The sequence below is a fragment of the Hypanus sabinus genome, chromosome 11, assembly GCF_030144855.1.
Source record: "Hypanus sabinus isolate sHypSab1 chromosome 11, sHypSab1.hap1, whole genome shotgun sequence".
In the NCBI taxonomy this organism is placed as follows: Eukaryota; Metazoa; Chordata; class Chondrichthyes; order Myliobatiformes; family Dasyatidae; genus Hypanus; species Hypanus sabinus.
Window position 1 is genome coordinate 50,198,231 of NC_082716.1, and position 14,105 is coordinate 50,212,335.

Genomic DNA, 14,105 nt, shown 5'->3' on the forward strand with positions numbered 1-14,105 from the left:
CTCATTGTCACTTGGCTATTTGTCTGGAGTCCTTCCTTTAACCTTATGGGTGAAGAACTTTTCTTCTTCAATCCATTTTATCAATCAAGGGTTTCTGAACTACATCTGCAAGTGAGGATCTTTGCTCTCATTTTGATTTACACAGCTTTTTTTTCACTTTTCAAACCTGAGGAATTACTTCTAGCCCTGGTTGCAAAACAATGAATTTGAAGCACAGCTTTTGTGTGGATCCATATAAATTGGAGATTGAAGCTCAAATTCAAAATCAAGAATGTAGCAAAGACATTCTACTCCCCAGACTGGCTTGATAACATCTCAAAGTATTGTATTTGTATAGAAGCTGCCAACGTTTTGTAATTTAAAATTGCAAAATCTCCTCAACTGGATTATTTTCAAACTAAGTCTGAAAAATGCGGTTGATTTAGCTTTGGTCCCTTGGTGATTGCTTTGTCACTTCAGAAATTACTTTTAAGTAAAATGTTTCTTGAAAGGTACCTTTTGTCATTCTTCAGAAAGAATGCAATAGAAATTGCTTCATTTTCATATTGACTTGCAGGTTCTTTTGTATGTGGCAGCCATGTTCATAACTCTGATTGTAGGTCAATAGCCTACTATATTTGTTTAAACTGCTTTTATAAATCTCAGTAACCTTAAATGAAAGGTTCAGGAACATGTCTTGTTTGCTTAGAACCAGTGGAAATACACCAACAGAAAGTATTGTGCAACCTCTGAAACTATTACTGACTTTTATCTAATACAAATGCAGCTGCTTTGATCTTGAATTCCTAACTTATATTGCCAAATAGTATTTCGAAAGAGAAGCAACATTATGCCTGTAAATTTATCGAACTGTTGCCTAATGACTTATCAATTTGTTTAAACAACTTGCATTCTACTTTGTGAATATAATTCCTATACAATAGTATTTATTTTTGTAAGAGTAATTTATCCAGAATTGCTAGAGTAGAGTACCACATGGGGCACATTGATAATTAGACATTATTAGTTTGAAAATGATTTTCCTGCAGTGTTGCTAGAGATCCTGCAGATCACTGTAAAGACATCAAGGCATTTGAAATCTCAGTAAAAAAATGAAAATAATGCATTTCCTTAAACAATAATATTATAAGGTTGAGAACAGGGTGAGGCCCAAGGAAGAGCTATGTGTTAAATCTGTTAAGAAGCAGGAATACAAAAAATTAAATTGGGATCAAGATAGAACCAAAAAAAAGACTTGCAAAAAGAATACCAGATATTTTAATAATCTAATAATTCACAACCCTTTTCTGGCTCAAAGAACTAGTAGCGTGCATTAATATTTGCTATTATTGTTAGATGGGTATTCATACGGTACATTTTATACATCTATACATACAAGGGCGTTTATTTAAAACTTTTTATGTGAAGTTTAAATAAATAAAAAAATATTACAAAAATACAGCAATCTTTTGAAATAGAGAGCAATTGAGGGTAAGCTAATTTCTTCACAAAGCTGATAATGCAACAGTACAAGTTGTCCAAAAACCAGGGAGATTCACATTTCCTGGGGTACTTCTTCAAAATTATGTACTGATTCATAAGCCAAAAGCAAAAATAAAATGTTTTTGGCTTTTACTTTCTGCAATTACTATGTTTTAATTAAAAAAAAGGTCTATAGATTACCTGCAAATTGTACTAATTTAAATGTAGCCATTGCTTAGACTGCAGTTAACTTGAAGTTTAATGGTCAAATGTCACATGATCAAAATACCTTAACTTCTGCTTCAGGGCTAGAGCTAATCTTTGAACAGTGAGCTGCTTCATCATCTTACATGTTCTGTCAGTCATTAACCAAGGATTTGAATTAAATGCAGTTCCTGTAAAATGCATTCATGCCTTTTTAATGTTAATTTTGTTAATATTTAATTGAGATGAAAGAATTTATCATTTGAAGTTTGGAGAATATTATCAGGCAGTTGCAGTGAACTGTGGATATTCTGCTTGCTATCCTACAACAATCCTACTCAAGGATGTTGCGGCAACATTACCTTTGTCCCAACAGTGAGGAAAAAAGGTAAGAAATTGTGATTCTTGGAAAATGTTAATGAGGCAAAATTCATCATTATATTTCTGCTGGATATTATTTTTCTAAACCACCTAATTTTTACTGAATCATCCTAGCTTTGTGCATGGTCAAATTTACTTTGCAGCTTTTCAATGAAATGCATTAACATACTCTTTAGCTGAGCTTATTTTACAGGGATGACTATAGTGATTATGTTTCAGTTTTAAGATTGCATTCTTTTGGTGTAATTTCAATGCATCTTTTTGCTATTTTCCATCTATACTAGAAAGATGTCTCTATCATATTTCCTTACATGATTGAAAGTAGTCATTCTTCTGGCATGTACATACTGTTACTAATAAAATGTAGTCATTAGAACAGAATATTTTAAAAAACGTGACAGCCCAAGATGTGTGTCTTTGTTGCATTTCTTTTTTCTCACCCAGTTAATCTAATGAAATTGTATTCTTATCTGGCTAAGTTTTGATAGAAGACCGAATTAACCAAGTGAAGACTTCCTCAACACCTTGGTCCAATTTTATCCCAATAGGCTGAGAGTTTCTAGTGTTTTGTTTTTATTTCCAAATTCAAGCAAGAGTAGGTTTTAAAAATCTTTCATTCAGAAGTTTTTTGTTGTCTTTCTCCTCTGTTCTCAGTCATCCCCCTCGATTTATGATCTGGAAGTTTGCAGGTGGTACGAAGATCCAGTGGCCACATTATTAGGTACACCTGCACACCTGCTCATTAAAATCAGAACCAGAACTGGGTTTATAATTACTGGTATGTGTTGAGAAATTCGGTAACTTAGCAGAAGCAGTTCAATGCAATACGTGATAATATAGAATAAAAAAGTAAATCAATTACGGTAAATAAATAAATAAATATACTGGGTGATTAAAATAGTACAAAAACAGAAATAATATATATTAAAGAGAAGTGTGGTAGTGTTCATGGGTTCAGTTCCATTTAGAAATCATATGGCAGAGGGGAAGAAGCTGTCTCTGAATCTCTGAGTGTGCACCTTCTTCCTGAGAGTGGCAATGAGACGAGGACATGCTCTGGGTGATTGGGGTCCTTAATATTTGACGTTGCCTTTCTGAGGCACTGCTCCTTGAAGATGTCTTGAATACTACAGAGGCTAGTACCCAACATTGATCTGACTAATTTTACAGCTTACTGTAGCTTCTTTTGGTCCTGAGCCAAAGCCATCCTCGCCACTCCAGACAGTGATACAGCCTGTTAGGATGCTCTCCAAGGTACATTTGTATAAGTTTTCTTGTGTTTTAGTTGACAAATCAAATCTCCTCAAACTCCTAATGAAAGACAGCCAATGTCTTGTCTTCTTTAGTGCTGCATTGATATGCTGGGAACAGGTTAGATCTTCAGAGATCTTGATACTCAGGAACTTGAAATTGCTTATCTTTTCCATTTCTGATCCCTCTGTGAGGATTGGTTTGTGTTTCTTTGTCTTACCCTTTCTGAAATCCACAATCAGCTCCTTCATCTTACCGACATTTAGTGCAAGGATGTTGCTGTGTCACCACTCAACTAGTTGGTATATCTTGCTCCTGTATGCTCTCTCATCTCCATCTTTGATTCTGCCAACAATGGTTGTATCATCAGAAAATGTATAGATGGTATTTGAGTTATATCTAGCCACACAGTCATGGGTAAAGTGAGTGGAGCGGTGGGCTAAGCATGCACCCCTGAGGTGCGCCAGTGTTAATCATCAGCAAGGAGATATTATAACCAATCTAAACAGATCGTGGTCTTCCAGTTAGGAAGTCAAAGATGCAAATACAGAGGGCCAGATTCTGTAGCTTATTGATCTGGACTGTGGCAATGACGGTGTTAAACGCTGAGCTATAGTCAACGAACAGCATCCTGATATAGGTGCTTGTATTGTCCAGGTGATCTAAGGCCGTGTGAAGAGCCATTGAGATTGCTTTAGCCATAGACCTATCGTGGCGATAGACAAGTTGCAGTGGGTCCAGGTCCTTGCTGAGTCTAGAGTTCATTCTGGCCATGACCAACTTCTCAAAGCATTTCATCACTTTAGATGTCAGTGCTACTGGGTGATATTCAGTAAGGCAGCTCACACTACTCTGGCACTGGTATAATTGTTGCCTTTTTGAAGCAAGTGGAAACATCTGAGCATAGCAGTTAGAGGTTGAAAATGTCCTTGAATATTCCTGCCAGTTGGTTGGCACAAGTTTTCAGAGTCTTACTGGTATTCCATCAGGGACTGCTGCTTTGTGAGGACTGACACTCCTTAAAGACAGCCTGATGTCAGCCTCCAAGACAGAGATCACCGGGTGCAGCAGGGATTTTCACAGCTGTAGTTATATTCTCCATTTCAAAGTAGACACAGCAGGCATTGAGCTCATCTGATAGTGAAGCATCACTGCCATTCGAGTGTTTTGCTTTGTAGGAAGCAATGTCCTGCAAATCCTGCCAGAGTTGTCATGCATCTGTTGTCGCCTCTGACCTCACTCAGAATTGTCTCTTTGCTCTTGAAATAGCCTTCTGCAAGTCATACCTCATTCTCTTGTTCAGACCTGGATCACCAGACTTAAATACCACAGGGCTAGATCAGCAGATGACGTACCTATGATTCATCCATGGCTTTTAGTTTGGGAATGTACAGAGAGTTTTCATAGGCACACACTCATCCACACAGTTTTTAATGAAGTCAGTAACTCATCCAGATTCGGAGTTCAATCCCTGAATACAGTTCAAAGCATTAATTGAAATATCTAATCAGTCAATCATGTAACCACAACTCAATGCACAAGAGTGTGCAGACATGATAAAGGGATTTATTTGTTGTTTAGAATAGGGAAGAAATGTGATCTAAGTGACCTTTACCATGAAATGATTGTTGGTGCCAGACAAGGTGTTTTGAGTAGCTCAGAAACTGTTGATCTCCTGGGATTTTCATGCACAATAGGTTATAGAGAATGGTGATGGTGCACGAAACAAAAAAATTCCATTAAGTGGCAGTTCATGCATGAAAATTTTGTCCAGAAGGAAATAAGTCAATTATGCAGAACATTCCTACAGAATGGCTACAAGGTGAGGAAAATCAATTGGGCTGACGGACGAACCAGGAAACTGAACAACACGGAAGAACCTGTCTCTGCCGCCTGTTTTTCCAATATTTCCACAGTTTCTGGAAGGATCGCCAGGATCCTGAAGAAATACTAGAATAATACCATCCACAAACTCGTAAGGGAGCTCAAATCCCAGCTTATGCAGGTCAAAGAGGACCTGGGACTCAGGCCAGCTGGCGTTTACAGGATATCCTGTGAATGCAGAGCAGTGGGCATGCATGGTGGAAACTCGCATCAAGGAGCATCGGAGATGTATCCATTTGGGTTACTGGAAGAAACCGACAGTAGCAGAACATTGCATATGCAGTGACCACAGGATTGACTTCACCGGTGTAAAACTACTGTACAATGGCTTTTAGGATCATCTGGTAAGGAAACTATTGAAATGGGACAAAAGAATCAGAATTTTAACAAAGCCAAAGGTCTCAATCTAAGTAAGCATCTGCAGACTTTCCCTTGTTTGTGATCATATTCAAAGGTTCAGGAATGGGTCTCAGTGTTTGTGACACTTCAAACTGGATACTGATTTTGGCTGTTAAATCTGAATCACTGCCACATGGATCAGGGAGCAGGGGATAGATGCAGTTAGAATGGTTGGTACGGACTTTAATAAGGCCTTTGATAAGGTCTCACATGGCAGACTGATCAGGAAGGTAAGGTTGTATGAAAGCCTTGAGCGACCAGCGAGGTAGATTCAGAATGAGCTCAATGATAGGAATCAGAGGATGATGGTTGAATATTGATTCTCTGACTGGAGGCCTGTGGTAGTGGGGGTGCCATAGGGATCTATGTTGAGACCTCTAATAATCACTATTTATCTAAACAATTTGGATATGAATGTACAAGGCATGATTAGCAAGTTTGCTGATTTTACTGAATTGGAGGGCCTTGTTGAAGCAGATTACAATGAATTGCAGAAATCTTGATTAGATAGAGAGCCAGGTCGAGGAATGGAAAATTGATTTTGGCTTTGATAAGAGTGAGGGGATGCATTTTGGACACTCAAATAAGGGCAGGATTTATACAGTGAATGGCAGTGCACTGACAAGTGTTGTAGTACAGAGATACCTGGACATACAAGAATACAGTGTGCTGAATTTGGCCAGGCAAGTAGACAGCGTGGTGAAGAAGATGTTTAGCAGGCTGGCCTTTATCAGACTGGATACTGAGTTCAGGAGCAGGGACATTATCTTGCAGTTATGTAAGTACTTGGCAAGGCTGCAGTTGAAGAATTGTGCACAGTTTTGGTTACCCTGTCTCAGGAAAGATATTGTCAAGCTGGAGATGGTAATGGATGAGGGAAATGGATAAGGCAAACAATCATGGTCTTTCCTCCAGGGCTGGGGGCTCCAAAACTTGAGGGCACAGATAGAAACGTAGAAAACCTACAGCACAATATAGGCCCTTCGGCCCACAAAGTTGTGCCAAACATGTCCTTACCTTAGAAATTACTAGGCTTACCCATAGCCCTCTGTTTTTCTAAGCTCCATGTACCTATCCAAAAGTCTCTTAAAAGATCCTATCATATCCGCCTCCACCACTGTTGCCGGCAGCCCATTCCACGCACTCACCACTCTCTGCATAAAAAAACTTACCCTTGACATCTCCTCTGTATCTACTCCCCAGCACCTTAAACCTGTGTCCTCTTGTGGCAACCACCTTAGCCCTTGGAAAAGCCTCTGACTATCCACACGATCAATGCCTCTCATCATCTTATACACCTCTATCAGGTCACCTCTCATCCTCCGTCGCTCCGAGGAGAAAAGGCCAAGTTCACTCAACCTGTTTTCATAAGACATGTTCCCCAATCCAGGCAATATCCTTGTAAATCTCCTCTGCACCCTTTCTATGGCTTCCACATCCTTCCTGTAGTGGGGCAATCAGAACTGAGCACAGTACTCCAAGTGAGGACTGACCAGGGTCCTATACAAAATAAGAGAGGAGATCAGGGAAGATGCTGTGATCAGCATGGACCAGTTGCACTCTATAACTCTGACTCTATTAATCCTGCTCAAGTAATTTAGCCTAGTCTCTGAAGGTCTTATCTTCTGATTTGGCTGGAGTCAGCATGGCTTTTCATTGACTTGTATGTAAGAAAAGAAGAAATAGGAGCTGGAGTAGGCCATCTGGCCTGTCGAGCCTGCTCCGCCATTTAGTAAGATCATGGTTGATCTGGCCATGGACTCAGCTCCACCTACCTGCCTTTCCCCTACTATGCAAAAAATCTATCCAATTGCATCTTAAATATATTTAATGAGGTAGCCTCTACTGCTTTCCTGGGGAGAGAATTCCACAGATCCATCCTAAATCTATTCCCCACCTCTGGTGGAAACAACTTATTTGCATCTGTCTTATCTTCCCCCTTCATAATTTTATATATTTCGATAAGGTCTTCTTTCATTCTCCTGAATTCCAGTGAGTAGGCTCCCAAATGACCCAGTCTCTCCTCATAGGCTCAGCCCCTCATCTCTTGAATCAAGCTGGTGAATGCCATGCAAAAACGGTGTATCTTTCCTCAAGTAAGGAGACCAGAATTGCACGCAGTATTCCAGATGTGACCTCATAAGTAGCCTGTACAGTTGTAGCATTAACTCACTGAGCCTAGATGCAATCCCTCATGAAATGAAGGCCAATATTACATTTGCTTTTATGGTAGCCTGTGTTAGAATAAAGACTTCTTTTTCCCACCTGGAATGTTATTTGTAGTGAAAAAAAGTGTACCCTTCATTCCATCTATTCAATTCATGGTGTAGCACGCAACACTAGAGATCAGAACTCAACTCCTGACACAGGAGCTGGGAAGCAGCAGTGCTACCTGATGTACCACTGTGCTGTCCACAGCTGTAAATGCTTGTATAAACAATTATGATCATTTGGACGTACTATTCCACGGCACAACTGAAGGAATCTCAAAAAAAAACTGCTTCAGTTAATCCAATCATGGTAACTCATGCAGATCCACAGCGTCAGAAGAAAAAATATCCAAAATCTCACAAAGAGCAAGCAACACTTATGTTGCCAATTATCAATAAGGGAGTCATTCAGTGACTGTAAACCGAGAGAAAGCAAGACTTCTAGTTCAACAACTGAACGTTCTTGCTCCGAGAGAAGACTTGTTATTTTTATGGTGTCATCAGAACATCAACATAAATTTGCCACATCTCCTAACTTGCACTAGTTACTGTGCTTCCAAGTTACTTAAGTGTTTGTAAAGAGGATGTCTTTACAGACACTGAGATGTGAAATATTGTATGTAAAATAATTGCAATCTCACCATCTTTGCCTGGTCTGAATGCTGGAAGAGATATTTTAGGCACATTGACAGATGAGTACAATTCTGCCCTCATGTGTCATGCACACATTTCCAGTTCAGGTCTGGGACTACTTTTGGTTGAAAAAATAATCAATATATCATTGAGAACAAGAATCCCCTTCCTAAATGAGAGATACTGGGCTGTTGTTTTAATGTGGTAGTCAATGCAACCACTTGCATTGTATGGATTTATGTACAACTTAAGTTTATGTAGGCATGTTTGTCATATATGTAATCTACTGTGTTGATGCTGCAAAAAGCTAATTTTCATAGCATTGTTAGGCTGAGTGTGTATGCTTCTGACAATAAACTTGAGCCTGAGTTCAAGAGTCACTAGATATTTTACATTCAGCAAGCAAATAATTCCACACTGAAAGGACTACAAGATCACATATGGAATAAATGACTGGAATCAAAGTTAATTTTTCAGCAAACTAACTGGATATTTTTTAATATTACAGGCACGATTTAACAGAATTTTAATTTGGTTGCAGTATTCAAACAGAACTAGATCTATTCCTGGTCTGGAAAAACTGACATGTAAGGAGAGATTTGGTTCTACTAGAGTTTAGAAGTACAAGTGGGGATCTTATAGAAACTTACAAAATTCTAACTGGACTGGATAGATTAACTGCAGGAAGATTGTTCCCAGTGGTAGAAAATTCAAGATCAAAGGTCACGTTGTATTGGTAATGAGTAACCCATTCAGAACTGAGATGAAGAGATGGTAAACCTGTGGAATTCTTTACCTCAGAAAGAAACTGATGCCATATCATTCATATATTGATGAAGGAATTTGAGAGGGATCAAGGATATAGAAAGAAGGCTTAAAGATTTTAAAGGATCTGCTATTATATTGATTGTAGAGTAGGCCTGGAGCAAAATAGCTGATTTGTGCTCTTATTTCCATGTTTTTATGGAACCCTTACAAGCCAATAATAAAATTTGTATAATTTAGGTGTTATAATTTGCTAGAAATCTGATCCAGATAAGACTCATCTTGAGAAAGTGTGGTCTGCATCTGTGTGCCTCTACGTATATCTGTGTTTTGAGGTGGGGGTATTTGACGGGTGCAGTAGAAAAATGTTTTTGCCAAACTTTTATGGAATGAGCTGCCGCAGGAAGTTGTACTTGGACAGGTACATGGACAGAAAGCTTTAGAGGGAAATGGGCTAAACCTGGACAAAAGGGACTAACTTGGAAGCAAATCTTGGTCAGCATGGACCAAGTTGGACTGAAAAACCCAATCCCATGCTGTATAACGACTTCTTAAAGTATTCTATCGTTGAGAAAATCTTTCTTAAGAAATCTAAGTTGAGTAGAACTCAAGAGACAAGTAGGTGAAAATTACCATTTTTTTCATAATGTTTTGGGATCACAAAACGCAGGCTGCTTAGCTGAAGAGAAACCACATTTACATAGAACACCTTTATAGTGTTGTGAGTCTAACCACGATTGTCATGTCAGGAAATGTATCATGTCTTCTTCTGGTTAAGTTTCACCTACAGCAATGTGGTGAGTGAAAAAACCAAGTAGCTTCCTCTGAATTATGTAATTCTTCCAAAATTTTGTATAAACTCACTGATTCAACTAATAGTTGCAAAATCTAAATATAGGTTGAGAATGAAAATTAAATAGCTGTTTAAGAATTTTCATTGCTGTTCCAAATAATTTTGAACTTTCTATGGTAAAAACAACATAAAAGAATGCCCTGAAGAATGCCCCGAAGAAATCATTTTCAAAGCCTATTTACCGAGCCAAATTAAATATTGAAATATACAATAAATTTTCACACCAGTTCTTCAGTTCGTCCAGTTTAAACTTCAAAGGGGAAACCCCAAGGCATCAAATTTGCAACAATGCTTATCGTTTACCATGCCAGACTCGATTACAATATGTCTCTCTCGATGGTGGACGGAAGGAGGAAGCTGGCTTAGGGCAGGAAGGTTTGCAATCACTTTAAATCTTTTAGTTTCATTAATAAAAGAAAAAATATTTTTTTGCTTCAAATTTCAAATAAAACTCCAGTTATCAATAGAAGTGTTGGTTAAGCTCTTTTTATATAATGAAATTCATAAGCTTACTTCACATAAGGCTTACCTTTCTTTTTTAAAACATGGTGTCTTTCAGATTGAATCATACTAACAGCAACAGGAATGCAACAGCTCTGATGAAAAAGTGCTCAGGCCAGCCAATGGACAGTTGCAACAGTAGTTACCCAGTGAGTGTGCTTTCAATTCTCACGCTGAGGCTTATCTAGTAATAAACTATAATGCTCAGTCTTTTCTTTATGATGTTGTTATAAACATTAATGGCTAATGCAAGTTTCCTACATTTTGTGACTTAAACTCATGTATTTACTTGTGACCAGTTCTGATGGACTAAAAGCTGTTTATTCAGAATGATCTTTGAATCATAGAGTTATACGGTCATTCAGCTGACCAACAAGGCTTTTGGCCCACTGCTTTTATGCTGACCATCAAGTACAGGAGCAGGGAGGTTCTACTGCAGTTATACAAGGCCTTGGTGAGACTGCACCTAGAATATTGTGTACAGTTTTGGTCCCCTAATCTGAGGAAAGACATTCTTACCATAGAGGGAGTACAAAGAAGGTTCACCAGATTGATTCCTGGGATGGCAGGACATTCATATGAAGAAAGACTCACTGGAATTTAGAAGATTGAGGGGGGATCTTATTGAAACGTATAAAATTCTAAAGGGATTGGACAGGCTAGATGCAGGAAGATTGTTTCCGATGTTGGGCAAGTCCAGAATGAGGGGTCTCAGTTTAAGGATAAAGGGGAAGCCTTTTAGGACCGAGATGAGGAAAAACTTCTCCACACAGAGAGTGGTGAATCTGTGGAATTCTTTGCCATAGGAAACAGTTGAAGCCAGTTCATTGGCTATATTTAAGAGGAAGTTAGATATGGCCCTTGTGGCTAAAGGGATCGGGGGTATGGAGAGAAAGCAGGTGCAGGGTTTTGAGTTGGATGATCAGCCATGATCATACTGAATGGCGGTGCAGGCTTGAAGGGCCGAATGGCCTACTCCTGCACCTATTTTCTATGTTTCTACTAATCTATACTAATCCTAGTTACTAGCATTTGATCCAGGGCCTTTTGTTTCTTTGTGGTTCAAGAGGTCACCTGGAGACTTAAATGTTGTGAGAGTACTTGCTTCCAGCATCCTCTTAGTTCCAGGTTTCAACCACTGGCTGATTGAAAAAGTTCCTCCTCGGATCCCTTCTAAAACTATACTCTTGCTGTTTATGCCCTCTTTTTTTCATCCATTCTGCCATGGGGAAAAGTATCCAACTATCGACCCTTATAATCTTGTAACCCTTTATCAGGTCCACCCTCCACCCCAAGGATAATAAACTCAGTCTCATAAATGAAGTGCTCCATCCCAGGCAACATCTGGTGAATCTTCTGTGCACCTTATCCTGCACAGTCTTCTGCCCCTTCAATTCAGCAGGGAACCCATGGTTAATTGTTTTTCTTATTTCATGTGAAAGTTGGGACTAACTTGATCTGGATGGGCAGTGTGGAACTCTTAGGTATAAGTCATATTATTCTGATTTTCACAATTATCAGTACTGTAACTGGGAAATGGAAAACCTCCTTCAAAACTAAGTTTAATTACTGCTTGCAGTTGGAAACAGCTTATTTGAAATGATAAAGAACCGTTTGAATGTTTTCTATTGGAGTAGCAGGTAAATGGTAGGGAAGAATCTCAAAGAAAACCCTTGCTGAAATGCTAAAGAGAAACAGCAAGCTGATAAAGAGATGGAATGTCAGAAGACATATTGTGAACAGTGACAGCATATGATATAGGAGCAGAATTAGGCCACTTGGCCACTCAAGTCTGCTCAGCTATTAAAACATGGCTTTCTGCCTTTCTCCTTAACCCTTTTCTAATCAAGAACCTATTGATCTCCGTAATATACCCAATGACTTGGCCTCTCCAGCTCTCCATGGCAATGAATTCCACAGATTCACCACACTCTGGAAAAAGTAATTCCTTCTCATATCAGTTCCAAGGTAATGTCCCTTTCTTTTGAGGTTGTGTCCTTGGATCCTAGACTATCCTACTAATAGAAACATCCTCTCCACACCCACTTTATATAGGCCTTCCATAATTTATGGGGTTTCAATGTGATTCCCTTAATATCCTTCTGAACTCCATTAAGTACGGCCCAGAGTCACCAGACGCTCCGCATACAATCCCCCTTACATTCCCAGGATAATTCCTGTGAACCTCCTCTGAATCCTCTCCAGGGGTCAGCACATCATTTCTAAGATATGGGCTTCACATTATTCCAAATAGATTTGGAGCAAAATTCTTATAAATCCTCTCAGTACCCTTTCTTTTATATTGTAGGCTTCTCAACACAAATGATAACATTGCATTTGCCTTCCTTACTACCGACTCAACCTGCTGACTAACGTTTAGGGAATCCTGCACTAGGTCTCCCAGGTTCCTTTGCACCGCAGATTTCAGAATTCAATTTAGAAACAAGTCTGTACTTTTATTCTGCATAACCAAACACTTCCCTGTATTGTATTCCATCTGTCACTTCTTTAGCCATTTTCTCAGCTATTTTTCTGCAGACTCCTTGCTTTCTTAGCGCGACTTGCCACTCCACCTATCTTGGTATTATTTACAAACATAGCCACTTTGCCATCAGTTTTGCCAATCAGATCAGGATAAAGTGAAAAGTTGTGGTCCCACCACTGACCTCCAGCGAACTCCACCAGTCACCGGCAGCCATCCTGAGAAACTCACCTTTATCTTTGCCCAATCTTCTGTCCATGCTAGTACCTTGCCTCTAACTCAGTGGGCTCTTACCTTGTTTACCATGGTCACGTGCAGCACCTTGCAATGGCCTTTTGAAAATCTATCCCCTTTTTCTACCCTGCTTGTTTCTTTCTCAATGAACTCAACAGATTTATTATGCAAGGTCTTCCCTTAATGAAATGTTGCAGAGAAACTGAGAGTGAACCAACTTTCTTACTTCTACAATTACTTCAAGAAATTCATCAACCTGATAAATGTGGACAATGCAAGAAACAGGCCATACTGCCTTTACTTCCTTAGGCAACAGCACATTGCTAATATGTTAATGTGACATTCATATTATTGAGGATTTCAATGAACACTAACCCTCCTGATGCACCCTTCTGTACTTCACAACTGTCAAAAATCCTCAGAAATCTACAGGCCAAGATCACTTTGGACCTTGATGCTGTAAAGGTCATTGCACAAGAATGGGCAAATCCTCTCTACGAGCCCCTGCTGGACACAAAAATCAATCCATTGTAACTTTTATTAGAAACAGGATTCCTTGAATCTAATTAGCAGAAAGCTCTGTTTGAAATCAATGAATTATCTTAATATTCAGAAACATTTGTGGTCTTAGATCCAACTGTTTAATTCTTAGATTAGATGGTTTCATTGTTATTTTCTTAGCAGTTTAACAATGAATTACTTGTTTTTTAAGTTGTTCTTATATGTATATAAAAGCTTAATGTTCCTCTAACGGTTATACAAAGTATAATTTGAGGAAGCTCTGCAAGTTCTTTGTTCTGCATTATTTATGTAAGTGCTTTCTCATTGGTTAATTCTTATCTATAGC

General features: G+C 38.9%; 1 protein-coding gene across 1 annotated transcript in view; it reads left to right on the plus strand.

The window, feature by feature from the left end:
- Positions 1 to 1,933: 1,933 nt before the first annotated feature.
- Positions 1,934 to 14,105, plus strand: part of LOC132401942 (E3 ubiquitin-protein ligase RNF170-like) — a 32,182-nt gene continuing 20,010 nt past the window's right edge. Inside the window, exons 1-2 of the mRNA XM_059984317.1 lie at positions 1,934 to 2,053; positions 10,601 to 10,691. Of these exons, the coding sequence (XP_059840300.1) occupies positions 2,010 to 2,053; positions 10,601 to 10,691 (135 nt within the window). The 5' untranslated portion in view covers positions 1,934 to 2,009. The remainder of the gene's footprint in view (positions 2,054 to 10,600; positions 10,692 to 14,105) is intronic.